This window comes from Ammospiza caudacuta, chromosome 13 (assembly GCF_027887145.1).
Source record: "Ammospiza caudacuta isolate bAmmCau1 chromosome 13, bAmmCau1.pri, whole genome shotgun sequence".
Lineage (NCBI taxonomy): Eukaryota > Metazoa > Chordata > Aves > Passeriformes > Passerellidae > Ammospiza > Ammospiza caudacuta.
In genome coordinates this window covers 20,918,747-20,939,275 of record NC_080605.1, presented here as the reverse complement: position 1 = coordinate 20,939,275, position 20,529 = coordinate 20,918,747, and the positions used below count along the sequence as shown (strand labels likewise).

The 20,529-nt window shown below is 53.4% G+C and overlaps 3 protein-coding genes across 5 annotated transcripts in view; 2 read left to right on the top strand and 1 right to left on the bottom strand.

The window, feature by feature from the left end:
* Window positions 1–2,097: 2,097 nt before the first annotated feature.
* On the top strand, window positions 2,098–7,029 carry PABPN1L (PABPN1 like, cytoplasmic). The gene is made up of 8 exons (XM_058813647.1): window positions 2,098–2,156; window positions 2,699–2,876; window positions 2,990–3,098; window positions 3,516–3,580; window positions 4,434–4,540; window positions 4,618–4,705; window positions 4,809–4,951; window positions 5,300–7,029. The coding sequence occupies exons 1-8, from the start codon at window positions 2,137–2,139 to the stop codon at window positions 5,337–5,339; spliced, it is 750 nt and encodes a 249-aa protein (XP_058669630.1). The 5' UTR covers window positions 2,098–2,136; the 3' UTR covers window positions 5,340–7,029.
* Window positions 7,030–7,606: 577 nt separating this feature from the next.
* Window positions 7,607–10,629, bottom strand: TRAPPC2L (trafficking protein particle complex subunit 2L). 2 transcript variants are annotated; one of them, XM_058813640.1, is made up of 5 exons: window positions 10,581–10,629; window positions 9,561–9,733; window positions 9,052–9,139; window positions 8,591–8,670; window positions 7,607–7,775 (listed from the first exon to the last, which is right to left on the bottom strand). In XM_058813640.1, exons 1-5 carry the CDS (start codon window positions 10,611–10,613, stop codon window positions 7,730–7,732), a joined length of 420 nt encoding a protein of 139 aa, XP_058669623.1. In that variant the 5' UTR covers window positions 10,614–10,629; the 3' UTR covers window positions 7,607–7,729. The 2 variants fall into 2 exon arrangements, with proteins under 2 accessions (XP_058669623.1, XP_058669622.1); XM_058813639.1 differs by lacking the exon at window positions 7,607–7,775 and having other exon boundaries at window positions 8,591–8,733; window positions 8,872–9,139.
* A 74-nt stretch (window positions 10,630–10,703) lies between these two features.
* Window positions 10,704–20,529, top strand: part of GALNS (galactosamine (N-acetyl)-6-sulfatase) — a 42,479-nt gene continuing 32,653 nt past the window's right edge. Inside the window, exons 1-7 of one of the 2 annotated variants that reach the window (XM_058813379.1) lie at window positions 10,704–10,834; window positions 13,279–13,402; window positions 14,600–14,674; window positions 15,683–15,785; window positions 17,895–18,038; window positions 19,836–19,902; window positions 20,011–20,138. In XM_058813379.1, the coding sequence (XP_058669362.1) occupies window positions 10,709–10,834; window positions 13,279–13,402; window positions 14,600–14,674; window positions 15,683–15,785; window positions 17,895–18,038; window positions 19,836–19,902; window positions 20,011–20,138 (767 nt within the window). In that variant the 5' untranslated portion in view covers window positions 10,704–10,708. Of the gene's footprint in view, window positions 10,835–13,278; window positions 13,403–14,599; window positions 14,675–15,682; window positions 15,786–17,570; window positions 17,697–17,894; window positions 18,039–19,835; window positions 19,903–20,010; window positions 20,139–20,529 lie in introns of those variants that run through there. The other variant, XM_058813380.1, reaches the window with a different exon arrangement.

The window sequence follows — 20,529 nt, the reverse complement described above, 5'->3', positions numbered from 1 at the left end:
CTTGGTGCATCCTGCTAGGAGGGTTCTGTGCACCCCAAGGTCTTGGTGCGTCCCCCCAGGGGTTTCCTGTGCACCCCAAGGTCTTGGCCCAACCCCAGGGACGTTTCTGTGCCCCCCAAGACCTCGTTGCACCCCCTGGGTGGTTTCTGTGCCCCCCACCCCAACCCTGGGGGCTTCGCCGGGTGCCCCTCCCGTGACTGTTCACTTTATTTATGGTGTGACATATGTAATATTGTCTATTTTTCTTACGTTTCCTGAGAAGAGGTAATATATAAGAGTATTGCAGATGCCCCTGCTCGCCCGGGTGTCCGGCCCGTCCCCGCCTGTCCCTGCCCGTCCCCGCCGCCCCCGGCCCCGCTCCTGCCGGGGCTCTGCCTCTCTACCTCCACCTCGCCGGGAAACCGGGGGCGAGATCCCTTCCCCAGGGTCTGCTCTCCTTTCCGCTCCGCTCCCTGCTGGTTTGCTTTTTTTTTTTTTTTTTTGGAATTATTTTAATTTTTTTTTTTTTAATTTTAATTAAGAATAAAACTACCCTACAGAACCTTGCATTGAAACCAAAAGCCGAGGGAGGGGAGGGAGGGCCGGCGGTGACGGGCGGCCAAACCAGAACGACAGCTTTAAATGTCAGATTTCCCAAAAAAAAAAAAAAAAAAAAAAAAATAGAATTGTGCTGCGGGGAGGACGGAGCGGCCGCGGGGCTGCGGTGATGCTGTGGGCGCTTTCCCGGGGGTTTGCTCCGGAATGGTGGTGCTGGGGACCAAGGCACCTGTGCCCCTTTGGTGGCACCTCGGAGGTGGCAGCGCGGTGCTGGCACAGCCTGGCCGGGCCGGGTGCTGTGGGGCAGCCTGGGGCCACGGGGTGCCACATCGGGGACACGGGGACAGCGTGTGGCAGGTGCCCGTGCCCGCGGGGAGGCAGAGCCCTGGGCGCTGGTGTGGCACTGGGAGGTGGCAGGAGGGACGTGGCTCTCTGGGGTGCCCTCTCCAACCTCTCGTTCCCAACCCACAATCCCAGCTGAAACCAAAGTGCCGCGTCCCGGCGAGGCTGGAGCAGGGTCCCACACCTGCCTGGCCTTTGCTCCATCACTGCCAGAGCCCCCCGAACTCCCCTGCAGCATCTCCTCCTCCTCCTCCTCCTCTTCCTCCTCCTCCGGGGGCTGCTGGGGTCCCCTCCGCATCCCAGCGGCTCTGAGGCTGGGGACAGGATGCCACTGTGTCCCCCGGTGCCAGGCACTGTGATGGGGTGTCCCCCGTGCGGTGGCAGCCCCGGGGGCTCCTCCGGTGTCACCGAGCGCCACGGCCCCGGCGGGGAGGGGGTGCCGCTGTCCCCCGTCCCTGGCGGCCGCTTCCCCGAGCCCGTGCGGGGCCGAGCCCTGCCAGCCCCGGCTTGGGGACACCGGGGGGCTGGAAAGCAGAGCCCCCGGCCGGGCCAGGCGTGGGGCCAGCCCACGATGAGAGATGACGTGGTAGGACTTTCCTTCGGCATGCTGTCCCCCCTTGCTGTTCCCCGCTTTCTCTAAGTGTACTGTATGTTTGACCTGTGAAAGATGTAAACTTTATGATTCAGGTTATGTCTGTTCTTAACTCTGTATCTGTGTAATAAAGACAATTTAATATCAACCAGCGGCTCCGTAGCCTGGGCTTGTGCTGGGTGCCCTCATCCCCCATTCCTGGCAGTGCTTTGCGCCCGGTGCCCCCACTCCTGCCTCGGGGGGTTCATACAGCCCTGGGGGCGCTCACTGCGAAGGAGGGGCGTTCATGGCGGGGTAACTCAGGTGTGTCCTGGGGGCACTCAGAGAGATGTGTCACACCCGTGGCTGCAGCTCCGCCCTTGTGGTGCCCCCTGCTGCACCTGCGCTGCCAGTTGGCTGCAGCCCCGGCCCCACAGCGGGCTCGTTGCGATGGGAGGGGCGGAGGGACCCTGCCCACCCCGATCCGCCCCAGCTGAACGGCGTTGCCGGGTCTCGAACCCGCGGCTCCGGGACCGTTCCCCCGCCGGCTGCGGTGGGCGGAGCCTGGGCGCGCGCCCCGCCCCGATTGGCCGCTGATGTGTGAAAAGCGGCGCGCGGGCGCTCGCCCCGCTCGTGGTGGCGGGAGAGCCGCACGTGGTCGCCGCTCGCGCGGGCCGCGCGCAGCAATGTTCGGGGGCCGGGCCAGGTGCGTGCGGGGCCGGGGCCGCGGGGCCTCCGGACGGGCTCGGCTCCGGGACACGGCCGGGCACGGCTGGGCACCGCCGGGACACCGCCCGGGCACGGCTGGGCACCGCCCTGATACCGCCCGGGCACGGCTGGGCACCGCCGGGACACCGCTCCGTGGGCTGCAGCCCGGGCGGCGCTCCGCTCCCCAGGGCGGGAGGGCGTGTCCCTCCGTGCCCCCTCGGGGGTTGGGAGGGTGCGGCTCTGCCTTGGCTGCTCGCTGCGCTGCCGGTGGCCGTGTGCTGCCTGCCCGTTCCCGTCCCTACCCGCCGCTTTAGGGCAGCTGCTTCCCTGTTCCCTCTGCAGCCCCCGTGAGCTGGGAACCCCCTCAGTGTGAACCGCTGCCCTTTGCAGTGCTGGGGCTTTGCTGCACAGAGAAGCAGCTGCGTTAATGTCCCCTCTCCATCCTCCTGCTGGAAACGCCCTTGCCCGGCGGAGGCTGTGCTTTAGCCGAGACGTTAAATGGCTGTTGGTTCAATGCCTTTTGCCCCCTCTCCTGCCCAGTCCTCTCTTCCTGGACACTTCGGAGATCTGGTGGCAGGACCCGCCGTCCCTGCAAGCGGAGGCGGCGCCCTGGGACGTGGCAGAGGTGGCAGCCGTGTGCAAGGCAGCGGATGAGGGCTCAGACCCCAGCCCCCAGGAGGGGAACAGCGCGGAGGAGGAGCAGGATGTTCAGGACCCGGTGAGTGCCTGCCTGCACGGGGAACCGGCTTCCCAAAGGGAATGGGGACCCTTTTACACCTGGGGTGTCCCTGCTCCGAGTGCTGCTTGTGAAATTCTTGGTTTGGGATGCAGGAGCTGGAGGCCATCAAAGCCAAACTGCGGGAAATAGAGAAGGAGGATGAGAGGCTGAAGGAGCTGCAGCTGGAAGCTGACAATCACCTGTTCATGAGCTCAGAAGCAGGTATGGGCTGTCACAGGGTGCTTTTGTCCCTCCCTAGGGACACCTCTGGGGCACAGGGTGGCAATTGGAGCCAGAGGATTTGGCTCTGCCTCTCTGGGACTGGGCACATAAGGTGGGTGAGGGGGGTTCCGGGCCTGCTAATGCACATTCTGTCAGCTCTAACCTCCTACCTGTGTGGGCCCAGATGTAGTAAATTAATTTAATTGTATTTAATTCAATTAAGTAATTGAGTTTAGTACCAACAGCCCTAGTAGAGGAGTCACAGTGAAAAGAAAAGGGGCAAGGGGGTGGAGGAGGAGGCAGCAGTGTGAGGGTTTGGGTGCACCTGGATGTGACCAGGGGTCTGAGGAGCTCGGGTGGCTGTGCTGGGAGCAGACAGATGTCCCTCTGTCCATGACAAATCCCTCCTCTCCACAGCTCTCTTCCCACTGACTACCAAGGAGAAGATGGAGGCTGACCAGCGTTCCATCTACGTGGGCAATGTAAGTGGGAGCCCCCGCTCTGTGCCCAGCTGGGTGTGTGTGTCCCAAATCCCTGGTGTGGATCTGCTCCTCCCCAAAGCCTGGCTGTTCCCATCCCAGGTGTTTCCCCTGTGCCCAGCCCAGCCTGGGAATGTGGCTCATTATCCTCCACTTGCAGCTCACCTGTTGCAGGTGTCAGCTTCCCAAAAGCCCCCTGGAAGCTGTGGGTTGTGTGGTGTTGCCTGTTCCTTCAAAACAGGGCAGGTTGTCTGTTGGATTTGTGTTCCAGGTGGGGGCACTCAGAGCTGGGAGGGTCCCCTGACCCTCAGCAGGGGCTGAGCTGTGCTGGGGGGTGAGTGGGGCCAGCTGGGCCCTTTGCCTCCCTTGCTGGGGTGTGGATCTGCTGCCTTGAGAGGCTGATCTGGAACAGAGACCAGACAAAGCTAAATGGACAAAATAGGTATTTACTGCAAGGCCTTAAAAGGACACACCTTGGGCAGCACAAGAGCCTGGCCAGGGCTGCACCCAGGTTGAATCCAAGGTGGATCCCAGCCACAAGTTTTTACACTTTTATAAGTTTTGGTTCATCTACATATTGGGTTCAGCTGTCCAGTTGCAGCTCCAGCTCATGAAGTCTCAACCCCCTGCCTTGCTCCCTTCCCTTCACAGCTGTTTGTGCTTTTGGGGTAAGGCTGTCCTTGATTCTCAGCTGGGAAGGGATTGTTTTGTCCAACCACCCTGTGAAGAGACCCTACTAACACCTCACAGGAAGTTTCAGAGTTACGCAGCAGGCAGCAGAGAACCTGAAAAATAGAAAAGCTGAACCCCAAGGCATCAGACGCCAGAGAGCTGAGGGCTGGGGCTGTCATTGCAGGTGGATTACGGGGGCACAGCAGAAGAGCTGGAGTCTCACTTCAACAGCTGTGGGCAGATCAACCGCGTCACCATCCTGTGTGACAAGTTCTCGGGCCACCCCAAAGGGTCAGTGCAGTGCGCAGGGGGGGCTGGGGGCTGCAGGGTGTGCCTGGGGCTCTGCTCACGCCATTGCCCACACACAGCTATGCCTACATCGAGTTCGAGGAGCAGAGCTCCGTCAAGGCTGCGGTGGAGCTGGACGAGAGCGTCTTCAGGGGCCGTGTCATCAAGGTGAGAGCTGGGGGAGCCCCCAGGGGCTGCTCCCCGCATTCCCAGCCCTGCCTGCCTGGTGTGGGCCAAACCCCAGCTCCAGCAGCCCCTCCCTGCCCTGCAGGTGCTGCCCAAGAGGACCAACATGCCCGGCATCAGCAGCACGGACCGCGGTGGATACCGGGGCTGCTTCCACGCCCGGGGTGGCCTGGGCCGCTGGGGGGGCCCCTATGGGCAGCAGCCCCGGGTCAGGGGGAGAACCTACAGGTGAGTCTGGGCCCGGGGGCTGCTCAGGTGTGCAGCAGGGTGGGCTGTGCTGTGCCCCTGGGGGCTCTCAGGTGTGCAGCAGGGTGGGCTGTGCTGTGCCACTCCCACCCTGGGAGGATGGAGGAGGGCTCTGGAGGGAAGGAATATCTGGAATGTTGGAGTTGTCACCTGTCCCTGCAGGAATTTGGGAGTGGTGGGTGGGCATTGCACTGTCCCAGCCTGACCAGTCCCAGAGCTGGGCCTGGCTGTGGGGATCCTCTAGTTTTGGGGGGTCTCAGCCCTTGGAAGGCTGAAGGAGCAGGGAGTGGTGCCCCTGTGCTTCAGGGTGTTGCTTTTGTTCCTGTGCAGGGGTCGGGCAAGGCTGCTGCCTTGGTATTTTCCATACTAGAAGAAGCTGGACTGCCTGGTGATGCCAATGGGACTGAAACGAGGAGATGGGATTGGAGAGATTTAAAAATACACCTGCCCAAGCCAAAAACCAGATTAATTTTAAAAATGCCATCTGCCTGGCTGTGAGGATTACTGGTGAGCCCTGTGCTGGCTGCAGGAGGGAAGATGGGACCTGCTCCATGCTGCCAGCACCCAGGAGAGCTCATCCCACCTCAGCTCTGCCCAGAGCCTTGTGTTGGCACGGAGAACAGCCTCATTCCAGAGAACTCTGTCCTGGGAAGGGAAGAGCTCTCCCAGACCATCAAGACTCCTCCTTATCCTATGGAAAAGGCTGTCCTGGGGAGTTTGGTTTGGCTCCTACCTGACTGCATGCCCTCCATGCCACTGCTTGGCCGAGAAGCTCCTCAGCTCTTCCTACAGCAGCTGGATGCTCAGCCTTTTCTTCTGAGAGCCTAGAGACTGTTTCCTTTCCCAAATCCATGGAGCAGGTTTTGGGTTGCAGCTCCAGATCTGATTGCTGGGGAGCTTTTCCATCATCAGCCCTGGGTGTGACCTTCCTCTGGGGAAGCCTGATGTGGTTTGGGTCTGGTTTTTAGCTCGCTGTGTTTGCACATCCAGGACAGGGAAAAAAATATCTCTTGTTTCTCTGGGAGCCTCTGTATCTCTGTGGTAGTTAAACAAGACCTGGGTGTCACAAAATCCTTCCTCTTTTTTAGTTTGGCTGTCAGCAAACCCCTCTTCCCTCCTTCCTGCTTTTATTCCAAACTCCAGGGGTGCTGGCAACTCCTCACCTTATTTCTTGCAGGGCAGCATTACAAAACCACCTTCACTGGTGCACTTTGGTCTGGCCTCTTCATTCCCATCACCATTGCTACTCTGGAGTCACTTTTGGGGATGGTGTGAGCCCTGCAGGAGGCTCAGGACCAAAGAGCACCACAGGAGCTGGGTACCAGGCAAGTTAAGGGTCCTGGCTGTTCCCTTTCCTGCTGGATTTGTGTTTATGCAGCCCCGTGTTTTTAAAGGAGAAGCTTTGTATTAGAAAGGGCATGCTGGTATCCCAGGCAGACAGCATTCCTGGGAGAAGTTCTGCATGGAAATGGGTTTTATTATGTAATTCTCACTCTAATCTTTCAGGCTCCTTGGTTAGGATCCCTCTAACCCAGATGCAGCAGATGCAACCGACTCCTAAACCAGCTTTTCACAGCTCAGGGGCATTGCCAGGCTAAAAATCCCAGATTTTTTTTTTTTCCCCTTTAAGATCTCTAGAATTTTTTAAAGCTTGGGGCCTTAACTCTTCATGTTATGTTGATACTGTCCTCAGAGCTGCTGAGACCGACCTTGATTTGAGCTACCCTTAGGCTTAGACTATAAACCAGCTTTTTCTAGGGCTTCTGTTTGATAGGATTATACATTTTTGAGGGTTATTTTTAAATAAAAAACTACTTTTGGGGTATTTGGACTCTCTTGTGGAAGAGGCAACACTGAGCTGCCATCTCTGTGAGTGAAAACAGCCAAATTTTTTAGCTGGAAATGTTTGCGGATAACAGTGCACAGCTGTGCCTTGTGGAGATGGTGGGAGAGGCTTGAACCTCCCATGATATTCCAGGTGGTTGCTGATAAAATGTGCTTAAGTTCTGTTTGAGAAAGTATTTGTAACTGTTACTTATTTTTAAAATAAATGATCCTGCTGTGTGAAGTTCGTGTGCAGTTCTGGCTTTGTCCAGGCCCCTGGGGCTGGGCAGATCTGTTATTTTTAGCTGGTTTCTGTGGCTTTGAACTGAGGAGGTGCTTGCAGCAGAGCTGTGTGTGCCTGCATCTCCTGTGATGGAGCTGGGATGCTTTACAGTGCAATTTGTGCTTTATTCCAGATAAATACCTGCTGCTGATTTGGGAGTCTGTAATTAGAGCTGCAGGGGAGGAGGAGATGCTAATGGAGATGAATTTGGGATGAGGCAGGCAGCTGTGCAATCCTGATGGCTTAATCCATGCTGGATGGGGTGGGTTCATTCCAGCTGCTCTACCTGGGCTGGGAGTCACTGTGCAAAGTGCTAACAGCACCTGAGGCACCCAGAAATCAGCCCAGGCAGGGAAACTCCTGGAGAGGTTTGGGTTGGAAGGGACCTTGGAGCTCCTCTTGTTCCAGGAGCAGCCTGGGACACTGAAGATGTCCCTATGAGGTGGCTTTAGTGTCCCTTCCCACCCAAACCATGCCATGAATCTCTGAGCAGTGGTTTGTGTTTGCTCAAGTACAAATCCAGGCAAACCTTGCAGGTGTCAGGTTTATTTTACACAGAGGAAATTTAAATTATGACACAGAATGGAATATTTACAGCACTGCAGGCATGCTCCTGCACACAGGGAATGTTTCCCAGGGGGGTGGGAAGGGGCTCAGCACACCTGCATCATCATGGAGTTCACCATGGTATCAAAAGCCCTGCAGAGGGGAATAAACAGATTATTAAGGGAAGCAGCTCATTCTGCACAGCTTTTGTAACAAAACCACTTTCTCACCCTGCCTCTGCCTGGACACAGGGTTTTCCTCTTTACACCACAGGCTGTTGAGGGATTAATGACTTTTAATTAAGCTGAGGTAAGGACAGGTCTTATTCTGGCTGCTGCTCTGTGTCTGCAGAGTTGTTCTTGCCAAGAAACAGAAACTCCCAATTTATTGAAATTCCCTGTGAGGTTACAGTGGGAATGGGGGACACTGACCCTCACAGGTGAGGAATTCCATGTGCTGAATGTTTGTCCCCACCCAAGGATAAACCCTGGACAAGGGCCCTTGTTCACTCTAACCTGTTCAACTTATTACACTTTTATATTCACAATTATTAAATCTGCGAAACACCTCTAGGACCATCAAACAAGCTACAAGAATGTAAAATTTGGTGGGTGACTGGTTGATTATTTATCATCATGGTTTGTATTTTTATTTGGGTTTTTGGGGGGGGTTAGTTCTGGGGTTAATTCTATGTTTGTTTGGGGGTTATTATTATTACCTCTATTTTCAGGTAATTTTTTCTTACAAAAAGATACATTTTTTCAGCTTAATGTTTGTAACCCCAGTTCTGAGGTAGCAGTGAGAATTCAGTAGAACTTTTTATTACACTGTCAGTTTTTCAGGAGCAGGAACAGCCCCAAACCAACACCACTGGGCACACACCTGAACTGGCCCACCACAGGTTGGTCCTGTTGCATCAGAAGCGCCCTGAAAATGCCAGGAAGGTGGCACGTGGACAAGGCACTCACCTGGAATGGATCCTGTCCCCAGGGTTGTAGAAGGGGTTACACATGATGTCTGTGTAGGAATTGTGCAGCTTGCGGAACATCTGCAAAGGGAGGGGAGGTGAATCCATCAATTGCTGGCCCCTCAGCAGCCCGGGGGGCTGGAGGTGAATCCATCAATTGCTGGCCCCTCAGCAGCCCGGGGGGCTGGAGGTGAATCCATCAATTGCTGGCCCCTCAGCAGCCCGGGGGGCTGGAGGTGAATCTATCAAGGGCTGGCCCCTCAGCAGCCCGGGGGGCTGGAGGTGAATCTATCAAGGGCTGGCCCCTCAGCAGCCTGGGGGGCTGGCAGGGGCAGCCCCAGTGAGGCTGGAGGTGAATCCATCAATTGCTGGCTCCTCAGCAGCCCGGGGGGCTGGCAGGGGCAGCCCCAGTGAGGCTGGAGGTGAATCCATCAAGGGCTGGCTCTGCCCTGGGGCACTCACACTGCGGATCTCGTTGTCCCTCAGGGCTGTGTTGGAGGAATCCACCACCATGACAAACTTCACCTTGGAGTTGGTCACGTAGCCATAGCTGGGCAGGGGTCAAGGAGCTGCTCCCACACAGCAGAAAGCAGGCTGGGCTGTGCCCAGAGGGGCAGGAAACATGGGGGCACCTCCTCAGGAGGGGCAGGCACTGAGCTGATCTCTCTGGGACAGGGACAGCACCCAGGGAATGGCTGCAGCTGTGTCAGGGCAGGTTTAGGTTGGATTTCAGGGAAAGGTTCTTACCCCAGAGGGTGCTGGGCATTGCCCAGGCTCCCCAGGGAATGGTTCCAGCCCCAAGGCTGCCAGAGCTCCAGGAGAGGTTGGACAATGCCCTCAGGGATGCACAGGGTGGGGTTGTTGGGGTGTCTGTGCAGGGCTGGGGTTGGATTGATGATCCCTTCCAGCTCAGGATATTCTGAGATTAAACCAAACCCACAAAGGCCTGGCCCAAAGCATGACAAGGATACACCTTGTAGTCTTCAGTGGGGTAGAGGAGCCCCAGGTAGAGCTCCCTCTGGTCCACCAGGGCTTTGCCCATGGCTGAGATCTTCTCATCCACCACGTCCAGGGAGGTGTGCACGGTGTAGTGGAACTTGAGCTCGTTCTCCGTGGGGACACTCCGGATGTACAGGGGGTAATTCTGGAGCGGAGCAAGCCACACTGCCTGGAGACTGCTGCTGCTGCCAGAGCTGGTTAACCCTTTGTGTTCCCAGCATGGCCCCTCTGGAGCACAGCTGTCCCCATGGCAGGAGAACCATTGGCACAGGCAGCACACAAGGCTCGGGTCTCTGTGCTCTCCTGCCCCAGCAGAGCCTGTGCCCGTCTGTGCCAAGGAAAACCCTTCTGTCCCTGCAGCAGGACAGCCTGGAGCACCCCCACACTGTGCCTGTACCGGCTGCCCCACCCCTGCTCCTGCCCAGCCCATTCCCCCCAGTGCTGCCCTCCTGCCCCTGGCTCTGTTCTGCTTCCCTCACCCCCATCCAGACCCCACAACCCGGGATCCTGCCCATTCTCCTCTCCCCTACCCCACAGTCCAGCCCTGCTCAGACCCTGAAACCAGAGCACCTCTCCCCTCACCCTTTCCCACACCGCACCGATCTCTTGTTTTCAACCCCACAACCTAAGGCCCAGCCCCTCTGCCCTCGCCCTTCCCCAGACCCCACTAATCCCGTTTTCCTTAACCCCACAACCCGAAATCCTGCCCATTTCCCTCTCCCGTACCCCATAACCTGTCACAGCCCCGGCCTCTTTCCCTTCACCCCTCCCCAGACCTCACTGACCCCTGTTCCCCTCAGCCTGAGGCCTCCGCTGCCCGTTCACACCTCGCTGCTGCACCCGGCCCCACTCAGGCCTCATGACGCCATCTGGGCCCGCTGTGCCCCCGTGTCCCGCTGTGCCCCCGTGTCCCGCTGTGCCCCTGTGTCTCGCTGTCCCCCCGTGTCTCGCTGTCCCCCCGTGTCCCGCTGTCCCCCCGTGTCTGTCCGCACCTCCTTGGCGATCACGGCGATGCACACCGCCATCTTGGCCCCGCCCCTCCCGCTCCCGCCGGGTCACGCGGCGCGCGCGGGGGTCACGTGGCGCGGCGCGGTCACGTGGCGCGCGCGGCCCGGTTGCCATGGCGAGCGCGGCGCCGGGGCCGCGGGGCCTGCGCTGGGCCCTGGGCCCGCTGGGGCTGTGCTGGGCCCTGCTCGGCCCCGCCGCCACCGCCACCACCAACATCGTCCTGCTGCTCATGGACGACGTGAGTGCGGCACCGCGGGGACGGGCTGGTGACATGGAGGGACGGGTGTGCGGGGCCCGGAGCGCTGTGCGGCTGAGGGGGCACCGGGAGCCGGGCGGGTCCGGCTGAGGGGGCACCGGGAGCCGGGCGGGTCCGGCTGAGGGGGCACCGGGAGCCGGGCAGGTCCGGCTGAGGGGGCACCGGGAGCCGGGCGGGTCCGGCTGAGGGGGCACCGGGAGCTGGGCGGGTCCGGCTGAGGGGGCACCGGGAGCCGGGCGGGTCCGGCTGAGGAAGGACCGGGAGCCGGGCGGGTCCGGCTGAGGAGGGACCGGGAGCCGGGCGGGTCCGGCTGAGGAAGGACCGGGAGCCGGGCGGGTTCGGCTGAGGGGGCACCGGGAGCCGGGCGGGTCCGTTCGGGGAAGGTCCGGCTGACAGGGTCCCATCAATCCGTACGAACGCTCCCGTGGGTGTCACAGGACGGTGCCAGGCTGTTCCCAAGGGTGCCCAGGGACAGGAGGAGCTGCGCTGGCCACGAACCAAACCACGAGAGGCTCCCTCTGAACGCGAGGAGAGCCTGTGCCCATGGAGGGTGGCACAGCCCTGGCACAGCTGCCCAGGGATGTGCGGTCTCCTGTCTGGAGCCATCCCAAAGCCACCTGGATGTGTCCCTGTGTCACCTGCCCCAGGTGTCCCTGCCTTGCTCCCTTCCTACCCTGGTGATTGTTGGTCACAAGGAGGGGCTTGGTGGCCTCCTGAAAAACTAAACAAGAAAAGTAATTCTGCTCATTATTGCTCTCTGAACTGGGAAGAGAAAAAATTACAGTAAATTATTAAAGAGCAGGGATTATCACAGATTTATTTCTAACTCAAAATCTTTTCAATTTTGCACCCTTGGCCACACGGATAAGGAATTATATTCATTTCCAACACATTCAGGTCGCTGCCATCTGCCCAGTTTGCTTCTCTCCTGATAATTTCCTGTCCCCTTCCAGGTGTGTTTGTGGTGGAAATGTGTTTGTTGCTGTTTGAAGCTGCTTAAGGAGCTCACGAGGGTGGGCAAACCTTCCCTTTTTGCCAGTTTATCGTGCCCATTGTTCCATGGTGTTCCCACATTCCTGAGCAGGAGAATCCCCTGCATTTCCAGCCAGCTGAGCCTCTGGCAGGGGCTGCCCAGGCACGTCTGGAGTCCCCAGGAGGTGCCCAGGGAAGGACTGGAGGTGGCACTGAGTGCTCTGGGCTGGGGACAGGGTGGGGACTGGGCACAGCTGGGACTCAGAGTGTTTCCCAAGCTCAGTGATCTCAGTTTTCCATTCAGCAATATTTCCCCCTCCCAAGCTGGCATTTGTAATTTTCCAGAGGAAAGCTCTCTGGGACAGGGGTTCTCCCACTCTGGAAGTGTTGGTACAGCATGAGGCTCCTGTCTGCAGCTTTATTGGTTTATTAATATTGATTTATTAATATTGATTTATTTAATATGTTCATTAAAAACACCTCTCCCTGCGTTTTTCCCTTCACCCTCTGTGACTCTGGAATTAGAGCAATGTGAGATTCTTTTTGTCTTTCTTCCTTGATGATGCAGAAAAATCAAGAACTTGGGGGTGAATCCATTGGATCCATTTTAATCCCTCATCCCAGGGATGCTCCTTAACTCAGAAACCATGTCTGCAGTGATTTCCTTATCTGATGGCACAGGTGGTTCCCTGAGGATCTGGATGCATCCATGGCTCACCTGACACACACCTTGCCTTTCCCAAAGCACCTGTGGTGCCCATTGAGCTGCTCCCTTCCAGAACCTTCTGCCTGGAATGGTTTCCAGCAGTGAGCACGGAGCCCTGATGGGAATGTTGTGGTTCTCCTGCTGTGTGACCCCTCAGGATCAGGAGGAAGAGCAGGGTGAAGGCACAGTCCTGCAGATAAGCACAGGGACTGGTGGTGCCTCTGGCAGGTTCCTCTGGCTTTTCAAACATTTCCTGGCTTTTCCTGCAGTGCTGCTTTGGAGTTCAGGGCTTGTCCTTGTGTTTGCAGTCCTGCAGAGGCTGAGGTGGAATCCTGGGCCCCAGCACAGACAGCAGGGCAGGCACTGAGGGCTCAGACGTGCAGCTGCACAACCCCGAGTAAACCACGTGTAACTTCCTCTTCCTCCTTGCTCTGGGTGTGCCTCAGGCCTCTGAGTAACAGTGAAGGCACTGGGCTCCTTGCAAGTGCTTTAATCCCTGTTAATAAATCATTTAATCCTGTGTGTGCTCGGTTTCCCACCCAGCAGGGGAAAGTGTGAGAGTTCCCTGCTCCACAGGGCTGGCAGAGATCATTTGTGTCACATTTGTGTCACATTTGTGAGGTGCTGAGTAGGGAGATGAGCGCTGTAAACATTTATAAATTAAAGGGTACAATGCAAGTGTTATGTGGGCCCAAAAATGAGGTTGTAGAAAGGGACTTTGACATCTTCTGGTGTGTTCCTTTTCCAGATGGGCTGGGGGGATTTGGGAGCTTTTGGAGAGCCTTCCAAGGAAACCCCTAACCTGGACCAGATGGCTGCAGAAGGGATGCTGTTCCTGGATTTCTACACTGCCAGCCCCCTCTGCTCTCCCTGTAAGTACAGAGCCCTTGGAACCGTGTCAGCATGAGCAGCATCTCCCTCTGAGGAGTTTGGGGTGTGTGCCAGCCTCTGACATGGGCTGACAACCAAACCAGTCCTGCCCTCAGGCCACAGATCACATTTGCTGCTTTGATCTTGCATTTTGCTCCCTTCTTATTTCTGTTTGGATTGGAAACCCGACAGTTTTCAGTTCATACAAAGCACTGCTTCAGTGATCAGGATTTTTGTACCATTCCAGTTCAGTACTCCAGCACCAGTCATTGCATTTTTTTCATCTTTCTCATTTTGGGTTAAACAAAGCAGGATCTGATCTGTTGCTGGACATATTTGGTCTGATTCTGTTGGCTCTGGTGAGCCTTTCATGCAAGGAAAGGCAGCAGTTTGTGTCCTGCTTTTGACCCTGGTGTCTTACAAGACTCCTGGGACAGGGACAGGAGATAAAAGGAACGTTTGGGTCTGGGAGAGGCAGATATTTTTCTCCTTGTTGTTTTTTCTGTGAGGTGGTTTCTCTTTTTTTTGCTTTCTTTTTTCCTCTCAAACCTGATTAGCTGCCAAGAACTGAAGCAAAAATGAAGAACAGGAGCTTTATATTTTGTTATTTGGGCTCTCATTTAGGATAGCACTTGCCAGTGTGTTGATGATGTCCTTGCTCAGACAAGGCATTTAAAATATGCTGAAATCCTGCTAAGCCAGTGGTGGCACTGCATATGCTTGAAGTTAAACATCTATTTAAATATTCCCTGCAGTCAGGACTTGACTTTTATTGTCAAAGCTGGACAGCTCTTTCTTTGTATTTCATGACTTTTGCTCAGTCAAGCTCGAAAGCTTAGCCTTGAGAATCTAATCAGTTTGTGCTAGGATTTCCTCTTAAATGCATAATAAATATATATATAACCGAGCTGTAAGGGTTCCTCCATTGACTATTCAAAGGAATGACTCTTCAGTGTGGCTGATTTAATAAAGGGGCCAAATTTCAGCTGGAATAACTGAAATGATGCCTCAGAACTGATTCTCCCCATGGCTCATGGGACAGTGTGAGTGATTTAGTGGCTGGCTGTTACTCCAGTCAGTGTGCAGCCCTCATCCTCCTACAATAATATCATATAACAATATAAATACCTATATTCAGTCTTTAATACCTGAATATTTAGCAGAGGATGGCTGTAAAGAAGTGTTTGTGTTGTTTGCAGCAAGGGCAGCCCTGCTGACGGGCCGGCTCCCGGTCAGGAGCGGCTTTTACACCACCAATGGACACGCCAGGAACGGTAGGAGCCTCATGCCTCACCTCCCTTCCTCTCCTGATTTCCCTCTGCGCCTTGTTTCCGAGTTTCTCTTCGGACAAACATCCCCATGGATGTTCCAGAGTGCCACCAAACCCTGTTAGGTGTGGGTAATAAGTGTGAATTTTATCACTTCCTCCTCAAATGAGGAGGATAAACCAGGCTGCTTGATCCATTTGTTTCTGCTGAAATATTTCTGAGAAATATTTCTGAGATATTTCTGAGAAATATTTCTGAAATATTTCTGAGAAATGTTTCCTCTGGGCAGGGGAACTGGGGTCTGGTGAAGGACAATCAGGTGGGGGTGTGAAACCCACAGGGGAGAGCTGGCTGCTCACAGGTTTATTCAGCAGGCACATTTCCACCCAGTTTCAGAGCAGGTTTCCATCCCTGGTGCCTCCAGGGAAGGTCCCTGGGTTGGTTTGGGTCCCAGGGTGACAAATGCCACGTGCTGGGACATGGCTGGGCAGGAGCAGCAGCCTGGGGTTGGTTCCCTGAGCACAATCACACCTGAGAGCCTCGGGGGCTGAGACACTCTTCATTTCCTTCAGAACCACAGAATGAATTAGGTTGGAAAAGACTTTTGGGATCATCAAGTCCAACCTGTAATAGATCAGATCAGCCCTTGCAGTCTGAGCACATTTATTGGTTATTTGGTTTAGGAGAAGGCTGCCTTCATTTTAGAAAACGCAAAGCAAATTTACAGCATAAAGACCGCCCCTAAAGCACCTGATTTTCTGTGACATCTCCCTTTCAAGGGTGTCACCTCCACTCTGGGGTGGCAGCTCCCTTTATCATTTACCCTCATGCACAAGTGGGTGGAAATCTCCCTTTGGTCTCCCTGAATCAATTTATTCTCTCCATCCCATGGGAGGACTTGCAGGGAATGGCATTGATGGCATTCCAAATGAGTCTATTCCTGATCCAGTACATGAGCTGTGTGCTGTAATATTTTGGAGAGTCAGAAAAGTGTTTTTGATTTGTTTTCCACAGCATACACACCACAGAACATAGTAGGAGGAATCCCAGATTCTGAATTACTGCTTCCAGAGCTCCTGAAGAAAGCTGGTTACACCAATAAGATCATTGGCAAATGGTAAATTTATGTGGAGGTGTCTTGCTTTGAGATTTCACTCTGTGTGTGTTGGGAAGGAGCAGCAATAAAAACAGAATTACAGGAAAAAAACTGTTTTGAAGCTCAAATGTCCAAGTTTGGAAAGTGTGGTGGATCTTCCCCCTGCTGGGATCAATTCCTGAGTGTTCCCATTACAAATACTTACATATGTCTTCATACAAAGAGTTGAGGAGGTTTTATGTGTGTATTTGTATTTATAAACTCCTCAACTCTGGGCTTTTATCCACACCTCACACCACTTATTTGATCAGAAAACACCAGGATATTCTGTTGGAATTTGCCTTGAGCACCTATGTGGTTTTTATCTTTGACTCTTGCTATATTTTGGGGTTTTATTAATGAACTGAATTCCTGTGGAAAGTAACAGGAATTTCTTTATCAGTTTCATTAATAAGTTAGAGAAGGCTGAGTTTGAATTGTGGTTGGATTCACCTGCTGGAGCTGGGAGGAAAGCAAAGCACCCTAAGACAGTGAATTATTTATCAGCACAAATCCAGGCAGGAGAATGGCCCTGAGGGATCAGCTCAGTGGGCTGGGTGCAATCAGCTGCAGTTCAGTGCTAATAAATGGAAATTCATACACTCAGGGAAAAGGAATAAGCAAGGCAAATGCAGATTGGTGCCAGCTCCTTGGAAAAAAAGGCAAATCTGGAAGGACCTGCAGCTGTTAGCAGGAATAGGACTAAGTAGGAATGTGCAGGGCATTATTGTGCATCCAAAAACTTCTGGTCAGGGCTGGAAAGGTGTGAAGAAATGCTGGGTAAAACTGGAGTCTCATCCTGGCCTCACAGAGGTTTTCCAGCAGATAATTTTCTTATTGTTTCATCATCCCTTCTAAAATCTCTTCAGTGTGTCCTGTGAGTGTGAATTCCATGGTTTAATTATAAGTTTGCAAGTCAAGTATTTTCCATGACCAGTGTGGAATTTGTTGTGTTTCGTTAAATCTCAGGGGTTTTTTTGTGCTGTAAGATGCAGAGACTGATCTCAGTCACTGTTTAATGTCCCTGTAAGTTCTTTTAGGGCTTTTGTAGGATAAGATGCTTTTCCATCTGCCCTGTTGTAGGAACAGCCAGGAATAACTTTGTGTTCCCACATCTACAAAAGGGAAAGGGTGGAATCCTGCAGGTCAGACTTGCAGTGGCAGTTACATCAGCAAGCTGTAACCAGAGCTGAAATGAGGATTCTTTCTGTAATAACTCATTTGGAACAGCTCAGAGTAACTCCAAGGGAATGCATTTTATGCATTTTATGGCCTTTATGCTCAGAAGGTGCAGAGAGGAATGCACAAAGTGGACAGGGGCAGATCCAGGCTCGTGAGGGGAAGATGGAATGGTTAAATAAACACTGAGCCACCAAAATCCCCTTTAGAGACAGAGAGGATGAGGATTCTCTGTCTTCAAGGTGCTATAAATGCAGGAAATGCAGAATTTGCTGCACAAAACCTGGAGATTAGAGAGAAGCCTCATCTGGAAGTTAAGGATGGAGGATTTTCAAGCTGCACAGTAGAGAGGAGCTGTCATCAGGAGTAGCTAAATGTGTTTTAAGTCCACATGTGCACACAAAAACCTCATTTCATTTCCATTCAGGTCTCTTTGTACCATTTTGGCAGCGTGAATGCTCCATAAAGGGGATGAGGATGGAATGGTGCATTTCATGAGCTCTGCCTTGTGTTTTTACAGCTCAGTGGGATAAAAGGGACTTGTCATAGATCAGAATCCTTAAGTGAAACATTATGTGATCTCTGCAGTGGTTTGGGGCAGTGTAGTCCCTCAGTGCTGATCATCAGACAGCATGGGAGAAGACACCAGTGGAAGGAAAAAATGGAAAACAGTGATTGGAGAGTAAATAAAATGGAATATAAGTGAGCACTGGGGTGAGTCTGCATGGCTGTGCTTGCAACAAGTGTGAGAGAGCTCAAGACACTGCTCTGGAGTCATTTATGTGATTGAAATGCTTTGAGTTTTGATTTCTTAGGCAGACACTGTGTTCTTGCATGCTGTTCTGATGAGCTGATGATGTGTGGCTGCTCTGCAGTAGGATTTTAGCTCTGACCTGCTGTTTTTGTTGCCAGGCACTTGGGGCACAGGCCCCAGTTCCACCCCCTGAGGCACGGCTTTGATGAGTGGTTTGGGTCCCCAAACTGCCACTTCGGGCCCTACAACAGCACCGAGCGCCCCAACATCCCCGTGTACAGGGACTGGGACATGGCTGGCAGGTAACTCTGGGCAAGGGAAACAGGAAACCCTTATAAATATCATTGCCTGGCAAAAGATTGTGACAATATGGACACTATAAATGAGATTGAAATGAAAGCAAGCTTTAAGATACCTCAGTTACTGAACAAGAGGAAAACAATGGCATGGCCAGCTGAGGGTAATCCCCTTTTGATGGAACAGCACCCTCTGCTTGCAGACAGCTCCAAGGGTCAGAGCAGACCCTGTTAGCTTGGCAGAAGGGCCCAAAGAGGAGTTTGTAGGGAGTGGTTTGGGTCCCCAAACTGCCACTTCGGGCCCTACGACAGCACTGAGCACCCCAACATCCCCGTGTACAGGGACTGGGACATGGCTGGCAGGTAACTCTGGGCAAGGGAAACAGGAAGCCCTTATAAATATCATTGCCTGGCAAAAGATTGTGACAATATGGAAACTATAAATGAGATTGAAAGCAAGCTTTGAGATACCTCAGTTACTGAGCAACGGGAAAACAATGGTGTGGCCACTGAAGGTAATCCCCTTTTCATTACACAGCACCCTCTGCTTGCAGACAGGCCCAAGGGTCAGAGCAGACCCTACAGCTCGGCAGAAGGGCCCAAAGAGGAGTTTTCAGGGTTTAAAATGTGGCACAGTATGGTAATGTAATGATTCTTATAGGCTGTATGTAAATGCTGTAGGATTTGTATCTTGTACTAGATTGGTTAGTGAGAATTGGAATATTCAACACAGAAGAAGATTTATGGTATTGTAACAGGAACCTCACTCTCTCATCCTCTTTACCACACTCTTGCCTTCTCTCTCTTTACCCCTCTCTTTCTCTCTCTCAGTCCTGCTCCAGCTGTGCCTGGCAGCTCCCAGCAGGGTCCTGCACCCAGGCCCTTTGCAAAAACCCCAAATTCCTGACCTGGCTCCAGAGATCTCTCATCTCTGTCTGTCCTGACCATCCTACCCCCATCACTCCTACATAACCCAGCTCCTGGGCTGCTCTGGGCTCTCCCTGCAGCCATTTCACACCTGCATGGGCTTTGGGGGTCCATCCAAGCCAGGCAATTCTGGGATCCCCTGGTTCTGTGGTTCATAAAGGTCCCAACACCAAGACCAGCCTGGAAGTGTCCTGTGGATGGTGCAGGGATGTGGAGCTGCCCTCCCAGAGCTGTTTGCTCATCCCTGGCACCCTAAAGGCTTCCACTCTTGGAAGCTGCTCCCATTCTGCACTGAAAGACCTCTTTGTTCTTTCTCTTCCTGTTTGGAATAACATTTTGTGTGTTTGCATAGCTCCATCCCTGCTCCCAGTCTGCAGTCTTGTCCATTCATTTTTCACTCTGCTGTTGTCTCATTTCACTGCTGTTATTCCTCTGAGCACCTCCCCAGGCCCTTCTCTGCCCTCTAAAATAATGTTTCCAAAGCAGCCCAAGTTCTGCTTCCAGCATTTCTCTGTCTCACTGAAAGTTGTTGTGTGCTTCTGAAATTTTATTCACATTTCAACCAGCTCTTTATGAATCACCAGGAGATTTTAAAGCATTTTGCCCCCTACAGCAAAAGGCCAGTCCCTGAGGTTTGTCCAAAACTTGAAGTCATTAATTTGCATCAAGCTCTGTCACCACTTTCTCCCATAAGAACAATTATGGTGACATATTTCTAATATCTGAAGAGTAACTATGACTTGTTTGTCACCTCCTTACACAGGGGAACAAATCCTTAAAAGGGGAAAAATCCATAAAAGGGGAAAAAAAAATCCTTTTTCTGATGCTTATTCCTTAGGATTGATTTTTTCCCTCTCTGATTCCTTTTATCTTAAGATACTATGAAGACTTCAAAATTAATCTGAAGACAGGTGAATCCAACTTGACTCAGCTCTACCTGCAGGTACTATTTTAGTGCTGGCTTCTAAGCCAAGGTGACTTTCTGCTTTTTTTGTTTTTTTGGAGAAATTTTGACGGCAGAGGATAAATTCGTTTTTATTGTTGTTTACAGGAAGCTCTGGATTTTATTAGCAAGCAGCAGGCCAGCCAGCAGCCATTCTTTTTATACTGGGCAATTGATGCTACCCACGCTCCTGTTTATGCCTCCAAACAGTTCCTGGGCACGAGTCAGAGAGGGCTGTAAGTTCTGCTTTTTGGGGTTGTTTTAATGAATTCCTCCTGCAGCTGCCACAGCCAACCTGAGCAGTGCTTGGTAGATCCAAGGCATGGATCACTTCTCAAGTGTGTGTGTGTGTGTGTGTGCTGAAATGCATTATTTGCTTGAATTGTTGTTTCATAATTTGGCTTTAATCTGAAGTGAAGCTCACATGACCCCAGGGGGAGGGGGGGGCCTCTGAGCTCCTGTGCCAGTTGTGTGAGGAGTGAAATGCTGTCTGTGGCACAGATGAGTTTTTAGGAGGCTTTTGTATGATCAGTGCCTCTTTTAAAAGCCTATAAATGGGACCAGCAAATAGAAAACACTCCTAAAAATGCAGTTTGGAGGAGGCAAAGAGCTCTGTAGACACTGGGA